The sequence below is a fragment of the Sciurus carolinensis genome, chromosome 10, assembly GCF_902686445.1.
Source record: "Sciurus carolinensis chromosome 10, mSciCar1.2, whole genome shotgun sequence".
In the NCBI taxonomy this organism is placed as follows: Eukaryota; Metazoa; Chordata; class Mammalia; order Rodentia; family Sciuridae; genus Sciurus; species Sciurus carolinensis.
Window position 1 is genome coordinate 77,472,515 of NC_062222.1, and position 25,883 is coordinate 77,498,397.

At 39.6% G+C, this 25,883-nt stretch overlaps 1 protein-coding gene across 1 annotated transcript in view; it reads right to left on the reverse strand.

Moving 5' to 3' along the window:
* Positions 1 to 25,883, reverse strand: part of Fras1 (Fraser extracellular matrix complex subunit 1) — a 439,675-nt gene that overhangs the window by 155,210 nt on the left and 258,582 nt on the right. Inside the window, exons 21-26 of the mRNA XM_047566389.1 lie at positions 16,971 to 17,123; positions 16,599 to 16,745; positions 8,268 to 8,414; positions 5,390 to 5,530; positions 4,378 to 4,518; positions 2,572 to 2,712 (exon numbers count right to left, since the gene is read on the reverse strand). Coding sequence (XP_047422345.1) covers positions 2,572 to 2,712; positions 4,378 to 4,518; positions 5,390 to 5,530; positions 8,268 to 8,414; positions 16,599 to 16,745; positions 16,971 to 17,123 — 870 coding nt within the window. The remainder of the gene's footprint in view (positions 1 to 2,571; positions 2,713 to 4,377; positions 4,519 to 5,389; positions 5,531 to 8,267; positions 8,415 to 16,598; positions 16,746 to 16,970; positions 17,124 to 25,883) is intronic.

Genomic DNA, 25,883 nt, shown 5'->3' on the forward strand with positions numbered 1-25,883 from the left:
AAGCATCTTCCTAACTCAGTGATTGTTCCCCTAGATGCACATGAGAATAACACAGGACTTCAATGGATTGTGATTTTGAATTAAGCAATGCTTTCTTAGGGCACAAAAAGCACAAGTGACAAAAGAAAAAAATAGGTAAGTTGGACATCACCAAATTAAAAACTTTTGTGCTTCACCAAAGGGGAGAACATGTTTGCCAATCATACATCTGAAAAAGAACTTGTACCCAGAATCTATAAGGGACTCCTATAACTCAACAACAGAAGAAAAATAACCAATTCTAAAAAAGGGTAAAAAATTTCAGTAGGCATTTTCCCAAAGAAGATACATAAAAGGCCAATAAGTACATGAACAGTGCACAACCTTCATCATCAGGGAAAATATAAATCTAAACCACAACTAAGTAGCACTTCACTTCCACTGGGAGAAAAAAAGTGCAGGTGAGGATGTGGAGAAATGGGAACCCTTGTGCATTGCTACTGGAAGTATAAAATGGTTCAGTCATTTGGAAATAGAGTTGCACAGCTTCTCAATTAAGTAGTAACCATGTGACCCAGGAATTCCACTCTTAGGTTTACACCCAGGAGAAAAGAAAACGTATGCCCACACAAAGACTTGTACATCAATGATCATAGCAGCATTATTCAAAATAGCCAAAAAGAGAAAATAATGCAAATATATATTCCTCAATGAATAGATAAACAAGGGCTTGGGATGCGGGGATGTGGCTCAGTTGTAGAGTGCTTGCCTAAAGGAATGAAGCCCCAGGTTTGATCCCTAGTGCTGGAAAAAAAAAAGTGACTAGATAAACAAAATATGGTATATCTATATAATTTCATATTATTCATCCATAAGAAGGAAAAGAAATAATGTACTAATACATGATACAATGTGGATGAACCTTAAAAATGTTATGCTAAGTAAAAGAAGCCACATAAAAGAGGAACCATTGTGCAATTCATTTATGACTAGAACAGGCAAATGCATAGAGACCAGAATCCAGATGAGTGGTTGTTAGGGTCTGGAGTGACAGAAAAATAGAGACTGCTAATGGTTATGTGGTTTCTCTCATGATGATAAAAATGTTCTGGAATTAGATTTTGGTGATAGTTACACAGTTTTGTGAACATACTAAAAACCATAGGGTTATATAATTCAAAGTTTGAATTTTATGTTTGGAATTATATCTCTAATAATAATAAAGAATCGTACAGGGATCTTTTAGAACAATACTGACACTTGAGTTCTACTGCCAGATATTCTGACTCACATGTTCTGTGGGATAAACCTCATTAATTTCATGAACTCCCCAGCTTATCCTAGTGGACTGGCAGATTTGAGAACCATGGTCTTACCCGGATATACCTATCACATCAGATCCACTGAGGGCAAGAAAAGAGACAGGTGTATCATACCATTCTCTAGAGAGTACCAGTTAATCTACAGTGAAATAGGATTATTGGTGGCTCACATTCAGAATTCATGTGAAATGTATATACTTTGTTTTAAAATTTTGCAATCTCTATACATATGAAACATTTGACAGATAAATGAGGATTTCCTCCCATGATGTAGAATCCTCTCTCCTGCAAAGTGTTTTGCAAAGGTCTTTAATGGGCAGTGTTCCCTTCTATAGCTAGGTCAGACTGTGCAGTTCAGGAATGCCAGGTTCATGGGGACAATTTCTACCATAAGATCATTCTAATGAAAGTGAAATTCATTTCCACAGGTTGACTTGTATTATGTCCCAAGAGTAGTAAGCTGACTTCCAAGTATGTGGGGTTTTTGGAAAGATCCTAACAAAACAAGTCAAAGATATTTTTTTCTTTGGCAAAGTTTTAATATCTTTAGAGTCCAGAAATATACAGACAGAATGTGTGATTGTGGATATTACAAAATGCCTCATGCTTTTGGTAAACAATACTCAAAAGCTAAGGAACACTTCCAAGGTTTATCTACCTATAAAACTTTTGGGGTTCAAAATTAGGACTGATTTAAATTTGCTTCTATTATTTAAGGCAGGGAATCTACCTTAAGGTGAGGTGTGTAGGGAGAAATAAGCTCCATCCCTTTAACCTGGTACCTTATTCATAACAGAAACAAATCTATCCATTTTCAACAGGTAAACCTCTTGGAGCAATCTCCTTATCCTGTTCACTGTTTATTTATAGTTTATCTCCATTGTGTGCACAAAAGATGCACCATTGAATCTTGGCATAATTCGCTCTACAAGTTTATATGAATACAAGTAAACGTATTACGTGTATAAACATGTATGTGAGTTTCTATAACATGGCTGCGGTTCAGGAACACAGCTAAATTTATGCCAAATTTCTTATCTTATAGTTAGGCCTTAGCAACTATAGCACAAATCACATCTTTTTTTCCTTCCAAAGATCATAGAAGTTGGAGTTTCCTAATTTTACATGTTGTATAAATAGTACCTTATTCCTTACTAGCATCAGTCCCCCCCTCCCCACCACAGTGAGAATGATGAATCAATGATATCAGTAAACCCAGACTGCACAGAAAAATTACTGGTACATTCCAGACCACTAGAGGAGCTCTTACCAGAACATGTTTCATTAGAGGAGTGGGCAGAGAAGCCAGGAATGCAGCTGGAAACACAGAGGCCACTCTTCAGAAAGAACCCATGGTCACAGAGGTGACACCGATCCCTGTGGCTACACTGCAAGCACCCATGAGGGCAGGCTATCAGAGAGAGACACAATAATGAGACACAACCAAGGCACAGACACCCAACTAGACTATTAGGGAAATAAAGGGCTTGTAACTGCAAGAGTCAGAGCACAAGCAAAAAATGACCCCCCTCCACTCTCACTGCCAACTGTGACACAAGAGCATCTTAACAGTCTCCTGTAGAGTTTCATGGGAGCTGATATACTCAGAAGGAAACTGAACAGAGAGACACATCCCCACTTCACACAATGCCAACTACAAAGACTGTTCATGGATGGTCGGTTTAAAAAGTTAATCATGTAGACTTGTAAGAAAGGACATTTGCAGTGATTAAGAACATAGGCTGTCTTTGGGGACCATTCCTTCTCTATCACTTATCAGCTGTGACCTTGGACAAGTTCCTTCAACAATGCTGCAATTTTTTTTTTTTTTGCTTTAATAAAGAGAATAATAATAGGGCTGGGGATATAGCTCAGTTGGTAGAGTGCTTGCCTCACAAACACAAGGCCCAGGGTTTGATCCCCAGCACCACAAAAAAAAAAAAAAAAAAAAAAAAAAAAAGAGAATAATAATATCACCTAATGTAAGTAATAGTTATAGGATGACAGGTTATATGTGAAGTGACTGGAATAGTGCCAGACACAAAGAAAGGGCCTGACTGTCCTGCTGCCACTGCTCACTGTCAGTAGTAGTATTATGATTGTTAATAGTAGTACTAGTAGTAGTAGTAGTCACAGTAGTAGTAGTAGTAGTATTTTAAATGCATGAGGAAAGTCAACTATTTAAAGAACCACAGGATGATTTCTTTGGGACAAGCTGATAATCTTCTATGGATTGAGTGATTACTGACAAATTTTTTGGCTTCCTTTGCTGAGATTTTGTTATAGAATGGTTTATACAGTATAAAGATTGGAATCAGAAAACATAGGTTTAATATCTGATTGTATGTTGCCTTGATTAACACTTTTTAGTCTCTTTTTGTTCCCTTGTAAAACAAGATTCATAGCATCTGTCATATTTTATCAAGTTGTGAATATTAAATGAGATGGGGCAGATAAAGAAAATTTGGTGAAACATAAAATGCTGTGCCTGGTTAGTGGCATTATTATTAAGCATCAGATATTCTTTCAAGTGGGGTACATGGTACAAAGGTTTGGTAGAAATGAGGAGAATGAACAGAAAATTTTCTTGGATGATCCAGTGGACAAGGAGATTAAGACTTTGGGTTTAACTTTGATAATAAAAGCTCCAGCGTGTGTCACTAAATTATTCCCCAGAATCCTATTCTTCAAGGATATAATGCCAATATCAGGGTTACGGGTGATTTAGTCTACACACTGAAAATTCTATGTCCATATCAATATGGCTGATCTACTCTTAATGGATACCTCACTGCAGTTCAATATAAACTTTACATTCCATAAAAAATTGGCTTTGTTTCCATAAAGACCTTGAGGGACAATATTGATTTGTGCAAGAGAATTACTGGGCTGCACTCCTACATCCTATTTAACCAGCATTTGGCAGATGTGCATGGGAAGCCATCAATTACTTAGGCCAAGCTCCCTGGGTTTTCATTCTGCCTCTAATTCAGATGCTCCTGGTTACCTGAGAACCAGCACACATGACTTGCTGCTCTTACTTCTTACCAGAGAACTCAGCTTAGACTCAAGTTACCTGAGCATTTGTGCTTTGCATGGTCTGCAAAGTACCCCTTCCCACAATCCTGGACACACTGGGCTTTGAAGAGAAGAAATGGTCCTTCACAGCGGGTACACTCATGGGGACCTTGGCACTGGAGACAGTGACTGTCACAGCCTGAAAAGCAAAAGTCAAGTCAACAGGAAAGTATATAGCTTTGCAAGAGGATCTGGGCCCTTATGTCAAGGCAACACTAGGTATCAAGCAGCAACACCATCTCATATTGCTAGCAAAGTACCCCATGAGGAGTCAAGGAGCCAGGGTTCTCCTTGAGATCACCATACTTACCAGTCAGAGGAAAAGTTACTTCACCTCAATGAGTCTTAGTGCTCTCCCCTTAAAATGGGAGTAAAATATTGTCCCATGTATCTTACGAGGCAAAGATCAAATTAAATGACAGATAGATAAACTCTAAAGTGATTGATGGATATTATTGATTATTGTTAGTATTAACTAGTCCTTGGTTTTCAGTGTTGTGTTACTTAAGGGTTGGTCTTTCCTGATTCATCCAGGCAATTATCAGTATCTCAGGAATGCTCTCTGTATACTTCTGGAAGGAATTTCAGGCTCTGAGGATCTTATGGTGTAAAATTGAGTCTGAAGAAGGTGCTGCGCAGAGAGAGTTGATGGGGAGGTATATGGCATACAGAGATCCGAGGGAGACAGATGGCAGAACAACATGGTCTTTCCATGTGCTCAAATGCCCAGGGATGCAGATCTTCCCATGTGGAAGAGAGAATTTCAAAATCTTTAAAGAAATCAAAAAGTAATGGCCTACCATATAACCCTAAGATTCCCAGACTGGCAACAAATCTAGTACATGTCACATAACAGCATGGGAAAAGGAAAGGGAAATTTTCATAACAAAGATAACTTTTAGGAAGAAATCAAAATGAGGTAAAAAGCCAGAAGGGTCACTCATCACAGGTTTTTCAGAAATCAGACCAAAACTTCGATGATCACAGAGTAGGGCCCTCCAGACACTCACTCTTGCAGAGGCCCATGTCCCGGTAGAAAGACGGTGAGCACTGCTCCACACAGGCGCCGTCCTGGAGAACGTAGCCATCCATGCACTGCAGGCAATCTGTTCTCAGAGGACCACTGCAGGCATTGCAACTCCAGTCACACTCTAGAGAGAAAGTCTGCATTAGATCAGCTTCCTTTCCGTCCACCCCCAAGTCCCACAGACTAATTTGGCAGATGCTGTCTGCAGTTGCAAGAGGTAAGTGAGGACAACATGAGAGATGTCAGATAAGGCAGCTGTAACAAGGCCTCTGCTTGCGGTAGCCCTGTGCTTCTCTGAGGTTTAGTGTTCCTCAATTATGTTAGACACAAGCATGTACAAGGAGCACTCCACGCTCTATGCAAAGCCTGCTTGTCAGCTGGGCTGCCAGGGAGCCAGGTCTATCTGGACTTGTTCCATTGGTCTCAGACTTGTTTATCCCTGGGCCATGCCAACTCATCACACAAAGTCTGCCAAAGGGAGTGGCCAAAGTGCTACAAACCTAATCTAGACTTACTCCAAATGTTCAGTGCTCCTTAGGTAAAGAGATATCAGAGACCCCACTCAGAATGTATGTAATGCTGCCACTGACTTCAGTCATGTGACTTTTTCTCTCTCAAAAATCAAGTATTGACCAACACAACAGAAAGAACCAATGATGTTAGACCTAAATGAAGATAAAGGAAGTGTCCAGAAAGAAATGTCTTAGTGTCCAGAAAGAAATGGCTTACGGAACAAGACCTCGTTTGGCGCAGTAGAATTGACTTATTCACATGTTCATTAGTTCAGCAAGCACTTATGGAATGCATATCACTGCATGAGGAGAATGTAACAGTGGGAAGTGTAGATCCTGCCTTCAAGGAGCTTGTGTCCTGCTGGAGCCAACCTTGGATGATCCAGGGATTGTTAGGAATATAGATGATCATGCTCAACATCAGACACACTGATGTGGTCTCAGGGTTTGGGGCACAGGAAAATATGTTGCTGCTGCTATTGTTTTTGTTATAACAATTATTATAGTTGTTGCTATTCTTTTGAATGACCTTGAAATTCTGACGCAATTAGAAAACTCACGTTTGACAGCCAGTGTTCTCACTGGTAAGGAAGCCAGATCTTCGTGTGTGGAAGACAGAATGGGGAAGCGAGTTTAAATACCTGGGTTTTGAAATAAGTCACTATTCAAGTTGTGGCTTTGTTACTATTACTCTGCACAATCCTATATACCTCCCTTAAACTTGTTGAACCTTAGTAAAACAGACAAATACAGTGCCCATTGCATAAAGCTATCATGAAGATTAAGTGAATTTTAATGAAGGTAAAGAATTTAGCTGGGGTGTAACTCGGTGGTGGAGTGGGTGCTTAGTATGCATGAGCCCTGGGTTCAATCCCCAGCACAATCAATCAATCAATAAATAACTTAATACAGTGCCTGGCATATAGTGACAGCTCAGTGAGTGTTTGCTGTTAAAGTATTTTTCTTAAAAGAACACATCTCTACTCAGGACTGCCTTAATCCCACCTTCCCACCCTGCTAAGAAGCTAGGGAAACCTCTCATTAGTCACCTTTTCTCTATCTTGATGCAATATTTCTAAATCCCAAAGAAGCAGGTAAATGTGCAAGACAATACACATGCTACCAAGAAGATTTATAAAATTAATCTCACTCATTTATTTAGCTCAATGGGTCCTGAGGGAAAAAAACTAAAACAGAGACTTGAAACTGCTAATATAGTTATGAAATCATTTACAACAGGGAGGCTTTGTGATAATCTTATTTTTCACCACATACTGACAGCCCCTGGTTAGAGGAGAGTAAAAAAGGAAAACTTCTGTGGTCTTGAGCCCAGCAGACCACCTAAGTTGACAACCAAGTAGAATTTCTTGGACTGGAAAGTGTGCAATTTTGCAGAGCCTCAAAGCATACCAAGTTTACTTGACAGATGTTTGACCTCCATATCTGAGCTCTAGTTTCTCTGCCAGAGCCAGAGGGATAGAGGGAAACACAGAAAGAGGCTGGAATGAAGAGGAGAAATGGAACAGAATCAAGTAAAATCTGCTCTTAACTCTATTTTCCCCCTTACTAAGCACTGCCATTCAAAAACCACAAGAGCCATGAGTTCCAACTACTGGAAAACAAGAAAAACTTGGCATTTGACATGGTCACCTTAAAAATTCCTCAAGGACAATGACTGTGTCTTCACTCATTTGAGTGTGTTAAGTGAAAGTGGACAAATCAGATACAACTCCTGATCTCATTAAGCTTAGAGTCTAGTGATCTGGAACTGTAAAAAAAAATGCTACAAGGTCTGGAATGATGGAATATGGAATGGTGGGGACTATGGTGAACTGAGGGGACGACGCTCCATCCACTCCATCCGGTGGGGATGAGAGCAACACAGTCAATCTGTTATTGCACTGTGGCAAAGCAAATCTAGTATTGCCAGATCTTCTTATTTTTTTCCAAAAGAAACTGAAAAGCTCAATTTTTTTTTTCTTTTATGTGAAGTCCTCTGGTTTGTAAGAGGCAAATAACCAAAGATTTTTAAATATCAGAAAATTAGGTGGGCCAAACAAAACATGTCTATGGGCCAAATACAACCTAAGTATTTTTAGTTTGCCACCTATGGTCTAGTTACCAATATGTAAACCACTGTCTAGTTCATAGTAGGTGCTAAAAAATTTGCTTAAAAAACAAATCAATGAGTGAGTAGATGAATTCAAACATACATTAATTCTTGCAAGTATCAGAGAAAGTAAAAATGATTGATGGAGGCATTTTCCCAATATGGAGCACAGGGCATTTACAGTAAAGGAAGTATCACAGACTAAAAGAATCCTCAACACCATTCAGGAAGAGCTTTACCTCTGCATGTCTTGGTGGAGATGTCAAGATAGTACTGTGGGGCACAGCTCTCATACTGGCAGTCCCCAAAGAGCAGGACCTTGCTTGGATCTCGGCAGGAGGTACAGCTGACCTGTGAATCACAGCTCCGGCAATGTGTGTCGCATGCTGAGCAGATAGGAAAAGAAAATGACCGATGATTACAATTGCAAATACGGACGCATTGATCAAACCTAGACACAGGCTGCACAGGAACAAAGCCCGTCCCCAACCCGTTCTTTAATTATGGCTCAGAACCCTCCACAGTGATCAATAGACTCAGAAAATATCAGTTTTATTTTCCAAAATAAAGAAGGTTCTCTCTCCTTGAGTTATAAACAGACACAGAAAATATTAGTTTTATTTTCCAAAATAAAGAAGGTTCTTTCTCCTTGAGTTATAAACTCCAGGATGGAAATCCCACATCCAAATTGTCCTGTGATTCAGCAACAAAATTTATACTTACCCTAAGATCTCTAGAATTATAGTTCAGAATTTTATTTAAACTTGACTTCTTAAGGAACTAAGTCCTCTATAGCTCATGCTGTGTACTGAGTGTGTGTTTGTGTGTGTGTGTGTGTGGCGGGGGAGGCAGGTCAAGATTAAAATTAGGCACCGACTTTATGGCGGAGCTTATAAATCTCATATTTTAAGATAGAGGACTTAAAGGTTACTTGGCTTATTGGTTTGTCCAAAGGTCATGCTCAGCAGCCAGTCACGTGACTCAGGCCTTCAGGGATGATTCCCAATGTGGTCATGCTTCCCCATTCTCTAACTTCTCCATCTACTCAGTTGTTCGTGCTGGAGAGCCTAAGATTCTGCCTGGGTGTCTTTCTTCCTTCACTCCTAATCTAGTCACTCATGGATCCTATTTATTCAAACTCTCCAACATAACTCAGGACTTTTTGCTTTCCTCCACAGTCACAAATGCCAATATAGCCAAGTCACCATCATCCCCACTGAACTACCATCAGGGCCTCCTAACTTATTTCACTCTTGCACTCTCATTTCCAAGTATTTACCTGGGTGGCTTTTTAATTCATGCTACGCAGGTTTCAGAGTACACTTTCCCCTAAAACCCAGACTTTTTTCAGCCCTGGAAAATTTCTAGCCATCATCTGTATAAATATTGTTCCTCCACCTTCCCTTCATTCTCTCCTCCTGGAAAGTTTAACACACACATATGAATCCTCTTAACGTAATTTCCAAGTGTCTTATCTTTAATTCTTTATCCATCTTCTTTATCTCTCCTCCCAGAAAGCCCTTGTGGAATCTCCAGAACAAGTCTCCTAGGTACCTGCTCTGACAGCACCCAGACATTTCCTTCCTGCCTTGGGTAACCATTTTCACTGAAGTGATTATTTGTTTAACATGTGTATTAGGCTGTAGACTTCAGGAATGCAAAGACTGGGTATGTTATGTTCCTGATAGTATTCTCCAACATCTAGCTGGTGATCTGTCATATTGTAGGTGTTCAATAAACACTTGCTACACAAATGAAAGAAGTCAGGTGTAATAATATGTAATGTACACCCACCTGCACTAACATGCACACAAGCTCCAGCATCTCTGTCTCATTCTGAAATCTACTCTGACTATAAGTCAGAGGAAAAATGTAGAAAGGTTCCAGTGAGTGAGTTGTAGGTCTATAGGATAGTAAGGTATGTGGCACAATGCAGGGAAATTACCTGCCTCTAAAATAAAAAGAAATGAACTATTCTCATTTTACCTCTAAGAAAAGCCATAGCTATAAATTATTCATTTTAATATGTAGATGGGTAATTTAAGGTCCTAGGAAAATTCTAGATTGGATTTTTCAGATATTTAAGAATAAATAGAAAAGAATATTTTAATAGCTGGAAGCTTATATGAGACAACTTTCAATCTTTTTTTTCTAGGATTTCTATGTGTAGATTTTAATTTTGGTGTAGTATTTTTATGACATCATTAGAGTTATACATAAAAACTGGGTTCATTTTGACAAAACCATACATACCTGGAATTTGATTTATTCTATTTCAGTCCCCATCCCCCTTTCCTCCCACTTTCCTTTCCCTATTCTAATGATCTTTCTTTCACTCATTGATTCATTAATTTATTTATTTACTGTACTAGTTATACATGACAGTAGAATACATTTATGCATTTTGAAAAATCATACAAAATGGAGTATAATTTCTCATTTTTCTGATTGTACATATTACAGGATCATATTGGTCATGCAGTCATATATGTACATGAGGTAATAATATCTGTTATACTCTACTATCATTCTTTCCCCCATACCATACTCCTTCCCCTCCCTTCACTCCCCTCTACCTAATATAAAGTAACTCTATTCTTCCCTGGCACCTCCCCTTATTGTGAATTAGCTTCCACATATCTCAGAAAACATCGGGCTTTCGGTTTGTTGAGTTTGACTTATTCCACTTAGCATAATATTCTCTAATTCCATCTGTTTACCAGCAAATGCCATAATTTCATTCTTCTTTAAAGATGAGTAATATTTCATCATATATATATATCCCATGTTTTCTTTATCCATTCATCTGTTGAAGGACACCTAGGTTGGTTCCATAGTTTCGCTATTGTGAGTTGAGCTGCTATAAGCATCAATGTGTCTGCATCACTGGAGTATGCTGATTTTTAGTCCTTTGGGTTTAAACAGAGAAGCGGAAGAGGTGGGTCAAATAGTGGTTCCATTCCAAGTTTCCTAAAGAATTTCCATACTGCTTTCCATAGTGGTTGCACCAATCTGTAATCTCACCAGCAATGTATGAGCGTACTTTTTTCCTATATCTTCACCAACATTTATTGTTGCTTGTATACTTGATAATTGCCATTCTGACTGGGGTGAGATGAAATCTTAGAATAGTTTTGATTTGCATTTCTCTAATTGCTAGAGATGTTGAACATTCTTTCATATATTTGTTGACTATTCCCATTTCTTCTCTGAAGTACCTGTTCAGTTCCTTAGCCCACTTATTGATTGGGTTATTTGGGTTTTTTTATGTTAAGTTTTTTGAGTTCTTTACATATCCTGGAGATTAATGCTCTATCTGAGGTGTAGGTGGCAAAGATTTTCTGTAACCTATAGGGTCTCTTTTCACATTGATTGTTTCATTTGCTGTGAAGAAGTTTTTTTAGTTTGATATCATCACATTTATTGATTCTTGATTTTACTTCTTGTGTTTTAGAGGTCTTGTTGAAGAAGTCAGATCCTAAGCCAATATGGTGAAGATTTGGGTCTACTTTTGCTTCTGTTAGGTGCAGGGCAGGGTCTCTGTTCTAGTGCCTAAGTCTTTGATCCACTTTGAGTTTTGTGCAGGGTGAGAGATAGGAGTTTAATTTCATTTTGTTACACATGAATTTCTAGTTTTCCCAGCACCATTTGTTGAATTGGTTATATTTTCTCCAGTGAACGTTTTTGATGCCTTTGTCTAATATGAGATAACTACATTTATGTGGGATTGTCTCTGCGTCTTCTATTCTGTACCACTGGTCTACATGTCTGTTTTGGTGTCAGTACCATACTGCTTTTGTTACTATGGCTCTGTAGTATAGTTTAAGGTCTGGTATTGTGATACCTCCTGCTTCACTCTTCATTTATTTATTTTTGATTGATGCTTTCTACATATATATAAAGGTGACATTCCCTGTAGCATACCATGTGATTTTGTAAAATTCATTCTGCATTTCCTCTTCTTTCTAGTTCCTCCTCCTTCTCTCTACATCTCCTTCTACTCCACTGATAGTCCCTATGTCTTTATGATATCACATATCTTCCTCCTTCTTTCCCTTATTTTGTTCTAGCTTCCAAATATGAAAGAAAAAATTTGACCATTGATTTTCTGAGTGGCTTATTTCACTCAGCATGATGTTCTCCATTTCCAACCATTTATCAGTCAGTGCCATAGTTTTATTCTTCTTTATGGCTACATAATACTCTAGCATGTATATATTTATATCATATTTTCTTGATCCATTTATCTATTGACAGACATCTGAACTGATTCCATAATTAGGCTATTGTGACCTGTGCTGCTCTCAGTATTGAAGTGGTTGTATGGCTATATTATGCTGATTTGAATTCTTTTGGATAAATATCAAGGAGTGATAGGATGGGTGGGTCATATGGTGGTTCCATTCCTAGTGTTTTAAGGAATCTTCATATTGCTTTCCAGAGTGGTTTTACTAATTTTCAGTACTATCAACAATGTATGAGTGTACCTTTTCCTCTATATCCTTGCCAGCACTTGTTATTATTTATATTCTTGATAATTTTCATTATGACTGGAGTGAGATGAAATCTTGGTGTAGTTTTGATTTGTATTTCCCTGGTTGCTAGGGATATTGAACATTTTTCATTTACCTTTTGAGCATTTTTTCTTTTGTGAAGTGTCTATTTGGTTCTTTTGCCTATTTATTTATTTATTTATTTATTTATTTATTTATTTTTTGGTGTTGAGTTTTTTGAGTCCTTTATATATTCTGCATATTAATCTCTTGTTAGAGGAGCAGCTGGTAAAGATTTTCCCCCATTCCATAGGCTTTTTTTTTTTCATGTTCTTAACCATTTCCTTTGTTGTGCAGAAGCTTTTTAATTTGAAGCCATCCCACTTATTGATTCCTGGTTTTATTCTGGAGCTTTAGGGGTCTTATTAAGAAAGTCAGTGCCTTACTAATATGATGGAGTGATGATCCTGTGTTTTCTTCTAAGAATTGCAAAGTTTCTGGTCTTTTTTTTTTTTTTTTTTTTTAATTTATTTATTTTTTTTACGTTTACATAGGGTAATGATGTTTATTATATTTTTCCCCTCCACCCCACCCCTCCCACCCCTCCCACCCCTCTTTTCCCTCTACACAGTCCTTCTTTCCTTCATTCTTACTGCTCTCCTTAGCCTAACTCTAAACCTAACCCTAAACCTAATGCTAGCCCCTCCCACCCCCCATTATATGTCCTCATCCGCTTATCAGCGAGATCATTTGTCCTTTAGTTTTTTGAGATTGGCTTATCTCACTTAGCATGATATTCTCCAATTTCGACCATTTGCCTACAAATGCCATAATTTTATCATTCTTCATTGCGGAGTAATATTCCATTGTATAAATATGCCACAGTTTCTTTATCCATTCATCAACTGAAGGGCATCTAGGTTGGTTCCACAATCTGGCTATGGTGAATTGAGCAGCAATGAACATTGATGTGGCTGTATCTCTGTAGTATGCTGATTTTAAGTCCTTTGGGTATAGGCCAAGGAGTGGGATAGCTGGGTCAAATGGTGTTTCCATTCCAAGCTTTCTGAGGAATCTCCACACTGCTTTCCAGAGTGGTTGCACTAATTTGCAACCCCACCAGCAATGTATGAGTGTTCCTTTTTCACCACATCCTCGCCAACACCTATTGTTGCTTGTATTCTTGATAATCGCCATTCTAATTGGGGTGAGATGAAATCTTAGGGTGGTTTTGATTTGCATTTCCCTTATTACTAGGGATGTTGAACATTTTTTCATATATCTGGTGATTACTTGTACATCTTCTTCTGTGAAGTGTCTGTTCATTTCCTTGGCCCATTTGTTGATTGGATTATTTGTATTCTTCGTGTAGAGTTTTTGAGTTCTTTATAGATTCTGGAAATTAGCGCTCTATCTGAGGTATGGTTGGCAAGTTTCTGGTCTTGATTCAGTTTAATTTGACTTTTGTGCAGGATGAGAGATAAGGATCTAGTTTCATTCATATACATATGAACATCCAGTTTCCCCAGCACCATTTGTTAAAAAGGCTGTCTTTTCTCCAACATAAGTTTTTGGCACCCTTGTCAAGGATCAGATGACTGTCAGTATGTGGGTTTATCGTCATGTCTTCTATACTATTCCACAGTTCTTCATGTCTATTTTGATTGGGCAAAGTATTTGATGAAAATCCCAAAGATAAACTTGTGAATACAAAAATGAAGTGGTACTTATTAGTTGTAGGTGCATTTGAAGATGGTTGAAATGCATACTCAAAAAGGAAATCTTTGTAATAGGTAAAATAAATGTCCCTAAATAAGAGATGGCCACCCACTTCTGCTTAAACACTCTGCTGGCTCCAGTTTTGCATGGAGTAATGTCCAAGTGGGAAATGAAAGCTAATTTCAAATCTCTGAAGGTAACTGTGTAAATGAGGGATTATTCTCTGTTGCTCCACAGGGAAGTTCTAAGGTCAAACAGAAAGAAGAGTCCAGCAACGGAACTGGATCCTTCCTCACCTGTGAAGGGCTGTGAAAAGCCATCTTTGCTTGGGGTGCAGTGTTGGATAGGGTAACTCTGGAGTCCTTGAGCTCTGAAGCATTATGATTTCAAGTACTGAGAACCTTGTTTATTATTATTGCTTTCTTGTAGTTTCCACCTTGACTTGCTCACCCTTAACACTTTAGAGCTTAGTTAACATTACACATTTTCTAAAGATTTCTGAAACTGGAATCTAGAAAGTTCTCCAGTCCTTACTTTCTTTAATAATATAGTTACCATTGTCTCACATAATTCTGAATTCATTTCCTCAAAAGCCCTTTACAGTACAATTTCTTTAAAATTGGCAGGGCCTGTAATTGTCTATAATGGGGAGCATTACAAAGGAACATTGTTGACTTTTTATTTTTTTACACAGTAGAAACTCAAATATGTCAATTTGGAGGCTTACTTTATCCAATCTTAGAAAGGGTGAAACTTAAGGACTAAACTAAAGTTAGCAGGTTCTTAATTCAACTGAAATAGTCTAGGAAATCCTATTAACATGGTAGCATAGCAAATGTATTTGTGCAGAGGTCACCCTGCAGCAAGGAAAACACTTCCCAAAAGAGAAATATTTTAATGCAATGTATTTTTGTCACCTATACTTCATACAAGGGATTCTATTTTTCCTTTCGAACTTCTATTTCTGTGAGTCTGCTGCTGGGAAGATCCTCATAAATCTAAGTCACTATTTCTCCACCAACACTCTCCTGCTCCTGGATAGAACATGCAAGAATTTCATTTCTGTCTCCTGTAGTACAGAATCTAGAGATTCTGGCAGATGGTTGATATATACCAAGCAAAGTTTTGTTTCAAAAGTAAAGAAATCTTCTCATTGTTTGTAAAGGGTTTCTATCTCTGATAACTCAACAGGTGATGCAAAAGTGTGAGTTTCATATAACTTCATTTCAGATGCAAATGCTTGCAAGCATCTCAATAACTAACTGCAGCATCTATCTTTCTATGTCTATCTATATAAATAACTTTTATTGCATTATTTGCTTCATTCCTGATGATGTTGATAATGACAACAGGATAACAACAACAGTTAGTCTGCACAGACCTGGTTCCTTGGTAGGATCTTTATTAACTGCAACAACATTAGAACAAAGGTACTGTTTGAACCCCCTTTTCACAGAAGAAGAAACTAAGGAACTGCAATTAACTGACTAGCTTAAGCCCACAGAGTGGGCAAATGCCAGTCAGGATTTGAACTTAATCTCCTGATTCCAGAGCCCACTCTCCTAACTACTAGTCTATAAAACCTTCAATCTTGTACTTCCTAGAACACGAAATTGAAATATCACCATTGTGTTTGTTCATTGTCATTTTCAAAAGTATAAAAATTTTTTAAAATGACACTTCAGTGATTGAAATAAAGTAAGCTTCTCAGGGAACAAATGTTCCCTCATCTGTGAAGGATTTCCCAATTTTTTTTTCCATCCAGATTTGCCCTTTCCCTAATTCTTCCTAACTCTTTGTCTTTGACTCAAAGTAATTAATCATATTCTAACTTATTTAAGATAAAAGACATGTATATGAGTAGCTCTTATGCAGGATAAAATAACTATTATTTGGGCAGAAATGGAATGTTTTGTAACATATAAAGCCTGGCACATTGTCAATATTCAATAAATACACAGAGAAGACAAATTAAATCCAGAGAAGTGCTCAGTCCCCTGACTGTGTATTACAGAGAGCTCCATTCTCTGCCCAGGATCAAAGAATTGGATTTCTGAGAGAAACCATATAGATGAGATGGACTAACACTTCTATTTTGTTAATGAGATAACTGGAAAAGAGAAGTTAAGTAACCTGCCCAAGATCACACAGCTGGTTCTCAGAAAGGAGAGCGCTTTCAGTTAGGCTGAAATCTGAGTTATAGTCTTCTAAGAGAATCCATGTTGCCTTTTAGATTAGCTTTCTTCCTTTTAGAAAACAAAGGCTGCCAGGAGAGAAGATGAAAGTATGAACCTTGCAGTTTCTTCTAATGGCCCCAGAAGGGCAGGAGAGGAGAGAAAATTCATTTAAAACACCTACGCTGGCAAGCGCGGTTGTCATCGACATGGTGCCCAGGGAAGCAAGTGGTGCTGCAGGTGCCAATGTGGGTCAGAACGAGGCTGGTATCACACGAGGAGCAGGAGAAAGGTCCTCCACCCTGGCAGGTTCTGCAGGAGGAGTGGCATCCTGCAGAGACACAAACAGAAACCATGAAGCCAGGCTGACTTCTAAGGCAGCACCGCAAGTGCTGCTGATAAAGGCCCCCCCACCGAGCTCATCCGCTGGCCTGGCTCAGGGTCCACGCACAGATGCTTCCTGCCTCCTCTCTTCTCTGAGAAGCTCAAACCTGCCTATTGCACCCAGGAGAACCTCATGAGGTTCCTCCGGTTCCTGAGTCCAGCACTTACTCACTTTTACAAGCTCCCCTCTCTGCGTAGTATCCAGAAGGGCAGTCGGGAACACAGTGGTCCCCTAGCAGCAGGTGGCGGGCATTCTGGCACCTCAGGCAGACGCTCCCGGTGTCCTGGAGATCAGCTGCACAGTGCTGGCACAGAGGATGGCAGTCTGGAGAGGGCAGGGAGCAGAGAGAAGGCAGCAATGCTCATGAGTACTGCCTAATCACTACACCGAAGGGCAGAGGGATTTCAATTACCAGCACGCAGCACAGACAGCCGGAGAGTCGCCCCAAGGCAGCGTATGTCAGTAAAGCAGAAGCTTGGGACCTGCACAAATTGTGTGTTTGAGGTTTTTAGCAAATGGCTAGGCCCAGCACAGCGATTGAATTTTCATTTCTTTCCAATTGAATGACCTTCAAGTACCAGGGCACATGTGATGATAGATACTTGCTGGGGGTGTAGAGAGAACTGTCAGACCAACAGAAACAGCAGGATCAGTATGCTCAACATCTCCCCTAAGGGCTCCATGCACTTGAGTGCAGCATGTCCCCAGTCTGTGCTCCTGGTCATTGTGGGCTCCTGAGCCCTGCACTTGGCTCTTTCTCACAAATCTGGTCTTCCAGAGCCAACAAGCCAGTCTTGGCCTTTGGGTTGGGGGCAATGCAGGTAGTACATCATGGATTGAGTCACTGGAAAATTTTAGTCTTTAGCTAGAGATAAAGTTATAAAAAAGTGTTAGGAGTTGAAAAATCATTTTTATGACCTGATACATAGATCACAGCAGCTCTGTCCAACCAGCTGTGATTAAAACTATACAACGCATTATCCTGTGCAGGATATCCTCTTGTTCTCGCTCATGTAATAGTCATTCTCTAATAAAGAACTCGACGGTGCTCAGCTTTCACTGTGGGAGAAAATATCCTCTGCTCTGCTTTCAAGTGGTGATTACCCTCTGAGTCTCATTTACCATTTTTCATCCCAAAGTCAGAAGAAAACCCACAAATCCTGAATTATCCACTGAATGGAAAAGGAATAAAGATCAAGGAAAAGAGTCAGAGTTCAGGTGACAGGGCCTTCCCATCTTCCCCTGCAGGATGCAAAGCACTTATACTTGCTAATGCCCCACCCAGGACCAGGATGGGTCCTGTTTCACCTCAACGTCTTGGAGATAGACACTGTGATTTTCAGTCAGATTTTCACTGAAAAAAATCATGTCAGTAAAACAGATCATCTTCCCTGAGCCCTGTTGAAAAACAGGTCTTTTGCTCTGTACTCTTGGTGACACTTTCTCAAGTACTGATCATCTAGCCACATTCCTTGTACAAGTACTAGATCTCACTCCCATCCCGGTGCTCACTCATCCACTGCAGAATCCTTTTCCCAGAAACCCTTATAGCCAGCCCAGAAGTTAAGACAAGTGTCCTCCTCAAAAAAACAAAATACAAAAAACAAAAAAACTCCCCACAACACACAAACTAACAGCCCCTGACCTTTCTCTGAATCTTGACAGTTTCAAATTACAAGCAGTTTTTTTGCCTATATTAGAAACAATTCATGATATCCTAAGAGTCAAATTAATCCTCATTGCAGCTCTTCAGTAAGTTATAAAGGAAATGATGAGTGGATTGAGGGGTGTGTGAGAAGGGGGCTCTTCCCTCTTTCCCCGCTGTGGTGTGTGGTTTCCACACATGCCAAGCAGTCTGTTCTTTCATCTCAAAAAGTCTGTGGCTTCCCTGCAGCGTAGCAGCACAATCCTAGGTGTGCAAGGGGGAGTTCAAAAGCTTAGGAAAGTTGCTGGGGGAAACGAAGGTGAGAGTGTTTCATGCTTACCTGGACGAGTGGGAAGTGCTAGGATGGAAATCCAGGACACACTACCAGAGTGGAGGCTTTTTTATTTGAAAAGCCACAGCCTCGTCCTCTTCAAAACAACGTGTACAGAGCTCTCCGGGCTCAGGCATGCAGCAACATGAACCGCAGGTGTTCCACGGCCTGAAGACTAGCTGCCTCTAACTGAAGCTTTCTCCAGTGTGCAATTAGAGAAATTTAAAAAAAGAATAATCGCCAAGGGGACATTTCGAAGAGAAAGTAAGCAAATCTCTGTAGTGTTCTGTGGGTATAATAAATAAGTATGGATGAATCTGTCTGATCTTGGGGCCCTGTAGAAGTTGCTGAAATGAGGAGTGTGATGTATGTTAATTACTTCTGAAGGAAGCGGGGGTTGGTGGATCCTCCTCCCCACTCTCCCAGCCATTGCTTTGAAACCCTCGCTACTCTTGCCACGTCATCACTCCACCCTGTGAGTCCTCGATTCATTCCTTCCAACCTCAACAGCTATCTTTACCCATTTTTATTTCATTTTCTCCCTTGTCTCAGGATTCCTCCGTCTACTTTCTTTTTTTTTTTTTTTAACTGGGATGATTGAATCCAGGGGCACTTAACCACTGAACCACATTCTTTTTTTTACTTTATTTTGAGATAGGGTCTTGCCAGTTGCTTAGGGCCTCACTAAGTTGCTGAGGCTGTTTCTGAACTTGCAAACCTCCTGCCTCAGTCTCCCGAGCCACTGGGATTATAGGCATGCGCCACTGTACCCAGCCCTGCATCTGCATTCTTGATCCAATTTTCAACATTATTTCACTTCTCCTCCCTCTTTGCTCTCTTTGATCTCAACATACAAACGTGCTCTGCACCCCTTCCTGCCTCAGAGCTTTCTGTTCTGCATACCTAGTCTCCTGCCTTCCTAACTCCCACTTCACTGTAACCTGCCTTCAGTCTCCACAGTTCTAGCCCTTCTCATCAAACCCCTCTCTCCTCTCCTAGCACAATTTATCCTGGTGATCATCTTGGGATGAGTCCTCTTTCTCTGCCTCTGACTATCTGATGAATGTTGGATTTCTTACAACCCTCAACTTCTATCCTAACCAAGTCTCCAGATGTATTCAACCAAAAATGCCTGGATATAAGTATATAGATTCCAGAAGCTAGTAGAAACAGCTCAAGAATTGTGGAGACCTAGATGACTTGGGGCCTCCACCTCCTTCTGTGGCTCCCTGTTATAAGAGTCATGGAAGACATCCATCAACTCCCTGACATATCACATTGCATGATCGAGTGAGTACCCAGAGGCAAAGGAGAAATCAATAAATGATGTCTGAAAATATAAAACCATCAACTGCAGTTGCCCAAAGCATCACATTAATCCAAGTTAGTTTACAGTTCTAGGTTACATGAGAGATTATAACTACTTGAGTTTGGAAAGTTGGACCCTCTCTTTTTGTTTACTATCTGTATGCATTCTGCGATTTAAAAAGTCATACTGAACACCAGATCCTATGAATAAATTCACTCCATCCAACACAACAACCTGAGTGGGCACTGCATTCATTCACTGATACAAACCTCCTTTCTCAATCCTGTCTTATACAAACCCTCAACGGAATACCACTTACTTAAATATGCCTTGGAATCCTGTTCCAAAAGCTGGTTGACTGATTTTTATTAAACCAAGCCAAAAAGAACAATAAATTCCTAAAACCTAGAAAACACCTTTGTCTTCAGAGACTGGAAGTCAAAATCTCTTTGTAGGAAAGAATTCCTTGGGAGATCTCAAAATGAGTAATGACTCACAGGGAAAGAAGCCAGAAATCAGAGCTACGAGAGTTGGAGGATTAATACCAGTGTTCTGACTTACAACCAGAAAAGTACAGTTCCCTAGGGCAGACTATAGAACTCAGGCATGACAGGCTACAAGTGGCCAGTCCCTTGGGTAGCACCTGTGAGCAGGCCTCTGGCTCCTGCCTGGGCTGCCATGATCTACACAGGAGAGCGGCTGAGCAGAGTTCAAACAAGGATCTTGGAGTAGTATTTTTCTGACTACAAAGTAGTCCATGGAAGAAAATAAGATAAAAAAAAATCTTTACATATTACAAATAAGCATGAAAATCACCCTAGGAAGGCCTTTCAGAGTCAGTAACTACTAACATTGACATTTTTTCTTTTAGTTTTTTTCTCTACACATTTTACATATACAGACTTTCACATCCGTGAGATTATATTAAATATAAGCATACAACTTTTTTTTTATATACTCAATACCATTAGCATTTCTACCTGTCATTAGGGATTCTGTAAACAGGAGCTACTTGATATTTCAGCATTGAGAAAACAACCCAAAATGCTTTTTTTCTTATAGTCTGAACATTTACTTCCAATTTGTCTTCAGTTTCTAATTACGTCTATGATAAAATCTTTGTGCGTAAATCTTTGTCTGCACTTCAGATTATTTAAGGACAATGTTGAAATAGTACAACTCAATATCATCATAGTTGATTTATATTTATTGAGTTCTGAATACATATTATACTAATATTGTACTAATATTCTACTAATTACTGTAAGTGCATAATCTCATCTGAAGAGATGAAATAGACAATGTCATTATCCCCATTTTATAAATGAGAAACTGAGACTCTGGGAGTTTAAAAGTCCCTTGCTCATACGTGTCATGTCCAGACTGATTCTGGCACATACAACTTTAACCTCCTTGGGAATGAAAAAAAGGCAGAATTCTTAATAGGTGTCAAAATTCTCTCCAGAAAGTTTTTATCCATTTGTATTTCCAAGAACCATTCATGAGACACTTTTGTTATGCCTTCACCAGCACCAAAGAATTTAAAAATAGTTAAACAATCTTGACTAATTTGGTTGGTGAAAATTGGTATTACATTGTTTTTATTTGTGTTTTTCTGAAGTGAGTCTGAGCATTTAAAAAGTCTTTTTCTATTCAAAGTACATAGTAATTTTAATATTGTAGTTGTAGTATTAGGGGGTGGGGAGAAACAATCCTGCATACATAATTGTAATTGAGTAGTTAATAGGTATGTCCATTAATAATCTGAAGTATCAATATCAACCAGTGAGTTCTTCCTCACCCACTTTCACCTTCCTGCATTGAACCAGGAGTGTGGGATCATCACATGTTTCTAGAGAAAGTCATCAAAATCAGACCTACAAAGATACCAGATTCGGGGCAGGTATCTATTGGTAAAACACTGCTCTATTGGTAAAACACTTGTGTAGCGTGTGTGAGACCTGGGTTCAATCCCCAGCACCATCCAAAAAGATTTTGTTTTGTAGAGCCCAGGACACAGGTAAAGGAATAAGGGGGAAAGAAGAAGAAAGGAAGAAAATCCTAATGTGCACTAGAACTAAAAGACCCAGGCCCTCCATCAAAGCAACCTCTACACTCTTCACCTTTCTATCCCAGTCTACAAAAGGCTTTCCAGGTGGAGAGAAAAAAGGAGTAGAGAGACCATTCACTCTTGCCCTTCTCCCCTCCCTCAGAATAGGTTTGGAGACAACCCAGTGGAATATTTAAGAATCCTATGGTCGGGTGGACCTGGGCTGCGCTTCATGACGTAAAAAGGGCTGTCTCCAAATTATGTCCATGGGCTGGGGAGTAGCTCACTGGTGGAACACTTCCCTAGCAGGTGCAAAGCCTTGGGTTCAATACCTGGCAATGTCCCCCTCCAAAAAAATCAAATTATGTATGTGTCACAGAGGATGGAAAAGTTGGCACAGCAGTTTCAGCAATAAGAGAACACAGGTAAACATGGAGGCATAGGAGTATCATGACACTGTTACTATGGAATGCTACAAGGTGGGGACAGAGTGGCAAGGAAGGATATAAGAGAGGAACCAACTCAGTCCAGGGGACAGGGAAGACCTCCCAGGGAAAGTTGGGAGTGGGTATTCTCTGCAAGAGGAACCAGGCAGAGGTGAGAGGACACAGGATGCCTTAAGGCATGGGAAAATTCCAAAGAATGGGATGCCTTCAAGGAAAGGAGAAAAATTCATATATGGCAGGATCTTCAAGAACATAAAAGTAACCACTCAAGTCCTGGATGGACCATGTTTGGAAACCTTAATAAATTAGGAAAAGAAGTCTGGATTTTATCTTACAGGCAGTTTAGGAATTTGTGTTTTCTGTCTATTTGCTGAGGTTTCTGTGTGTTTTTCTTACAAATTTAAATAAGAAATTGTATAAATGGAAGAAAACATTAAAACACAGCAGAAAACCAACAATCCAAAAAAATTCTGACCTTCAGCTGCTGTCAACATGAAATGATTGCTGGGGGAGGAGATTAGGGTTCCCACTGTGTTTTCCCCCCTCCCCTCTGTTATATCTGCAGAAGCCCCTGCTCTGACAAATAACATCCCACAGCTGAACTGTTCTTAAGGGGCTTATGCTTGACTAGGCAGTTGAAGAATACTAATGTAACACAAGTACACCAATACTACTGTGAAGGGGAGTGCGGGTCGCAAGGTGAACCTTGGGAAGGAAGAAAAGCGTACCTTTGGTTTATCTTCTTATTAGTCCCCAAACTCTTATTAAAAAAAAAAAAAAGTAGAATTTGGCCAAATCAATAGTACCTAGTATAGCACCTACATAATTGTCAAATAAAAAAAAAAACAATATTGGAATAAACACTAAGGAACTGGGGAAAATGTGGAGGCCCATGAAAAGGTCAATGTGGGTGATACCGACTGGTTTTCATCCACTTTAAGGCAGGAAGAAAAAGGTGCTACTTGGCTGTGTGTGTGACAATTTTCAGCTGCCTTGTCAGTTACGATTTGAGATAATGAAGAGAGAAATATCCCAGCGGCCAGCCAAATGTATTAATTATACAATCTAAACGTAATTAAGAGGTGGTGGGAGCCCTGACTCCAGGCATGGCGGGAGGTGACGGGGTGCCAGTGATGGTAGACGCCAGTCACTTTCCACTGTGGGCACACTTGCTCAGAACTAAATTGATTTGGAGGCAACCCCTGAATTTTTCTTGGTAGGTGGTAACCTAATTCAGATCCTTGTTGGACCATGCTATAGTAACACATCTATTAGAAATTGTGTCCTTAAAAGGGCAGTATCCTCCGAGAGGCCCACAAACCCCAGAATGAATCCCCTGTATACTCCTCACTCCATCTTCCACTCCTCTTCCTGCCCAAAGGTGATTATTTGAAACAATTTCACAGGACACAAGAGAGAAAGTTTACACCATCGCTGCTTAATCTGTTGCAGTTACTAAAATAGGGGAATTCAGTTTCCAAACCACCAATCTAGCAGTCTCTGCAAGGATTAGTGTCCCATCCTAAAAGCCCCATCTGTGCAGTGAGTTATTCACATCTGATCTTCCTGACTGTGATAAAAAAAATAGGAGGTTGGCCTCAAATATGTCTACACAGTGAGTGTGCATCCATTAATTGCTGAAGAACAGTGCCAGTTCTGGAGGTCATCTCAGATTTCTCCCAGTGCCATTCCGTAAGTAAATTCTTCCTTGTCACTATTGCGATTGCAATGACTTTAAATATGACTCATTAAGGGTGATAAGGAAAGAAGAGAGGCACAAGGTACCCTTCTGTTTAGCCTGTTTCTGGTTACTGATGTGTCATCAGCATTTGTATGTTGTGTGTGTGTAGGGGGTGGAATTCCAGTTGTTTGTGTCTGTGCCTCCTTGTTATAAATGCAGTGAATTCATACTCTAAACAAGCAAATTAATGAACACATTACAAGGGAGCCTGGAAATGAAGTACCAGTTCCACATAAAATAAATACAGTTCTTGTTTTAAGCAGTGGAAGATTCTATTTGTTTTCTAAATCTGCACAGCATGCAGACATGCTAAAAATTTCAACAGATAAAAAATTAATATTTTGACTCAGCAGCTGCAACATCCCCTAATATGTCACCCTGCAGCTGTGAGGAAATTGCATGTGGTCATCACTGTGTGATGCTTTCTTCAAATCACAAAGGCTCTGCTTCAAGGATCAGTGAGGATTACCCACAATCATGATGGATGGAAGCACACAGCAGTGAAATGACTTATTTCAGGTCTTTGGAGCAAAGTCAAAAAAGCTTGAAGATATTAAAGTAAATGTGTACTGTTGAAGCAATAGCTTTGGATGTTGGTTTTATGGGGCAGTGACTCCTTAGCTGATAAATAATGACCTATAAAGATAAATTTAGACACACAGTGAGATTTTTAGTAATGTCCTGTCAGTCGATTAGGTTCCTGATGCAACTACATTCAGTGCATTTGGAAGTGTTTAAAATAATCAGCACTTGTAGCTGTTCTTCATGAGGTGAAAAGGAAATGATTTCATGCTGAAACTCAGGCCCTTTATAGAATGTAGAATTTGGATTCTGATGCCCCCTTTTAAAATCGATGGGATTCAACTTGTGAGATAAGTACAGAAGGGATCCCAAAATAACAGGCGGATGACAGATGAGAAAAAAGCATCTATCTCTTTTCTTTTCATCATTACTTTGGGCTCAGCTCACCCGTAAGCTCTTAGAAAGCATGTGTTCTTTTTCTTAGAGACTCTGAATTAGTGCAAAAACCATAAAACAAACAAAACAAAACCAACCAGCCACACAGGCAAACAAAACTTCCTTCTTTCAGTGCCTACGGCCATTGCTTTACTCTTAGCAAACCAACCAAACAAAAAGCACCACAATAGACTGACCTTCATGTGATGGGATAGCAATTTCTATCCAGAGTGCACAAAAACACCAATATGTTGGGAAGGCTCCAGGCGGAGCCAAGAACACAGGCAGTTTAAAGAAAGGGACACAGGGATAAGGCAAGCAGCAACGTCAAATATAAAAGCAAAGCTCTCAGTTTGTGTGCCAGATCACATCACCAACAAGGGGACATGTGTCCACTCCTGCTTGTGTGTCTTAACACCTTGTATTCAATCTTTGTTTTACTTGATTTAGCTTTGAAATAGAAAATGCTTCACTTCAATGAACACTTATGGGTACAAGACACTACGGATGATTCTTAGGAGACTGTACGTTGAGTCAGATTCATAACCTTCCCTTGAGATGCTCATATAGGAATGACAAGACAGACACACTCAAAATACTCTAAG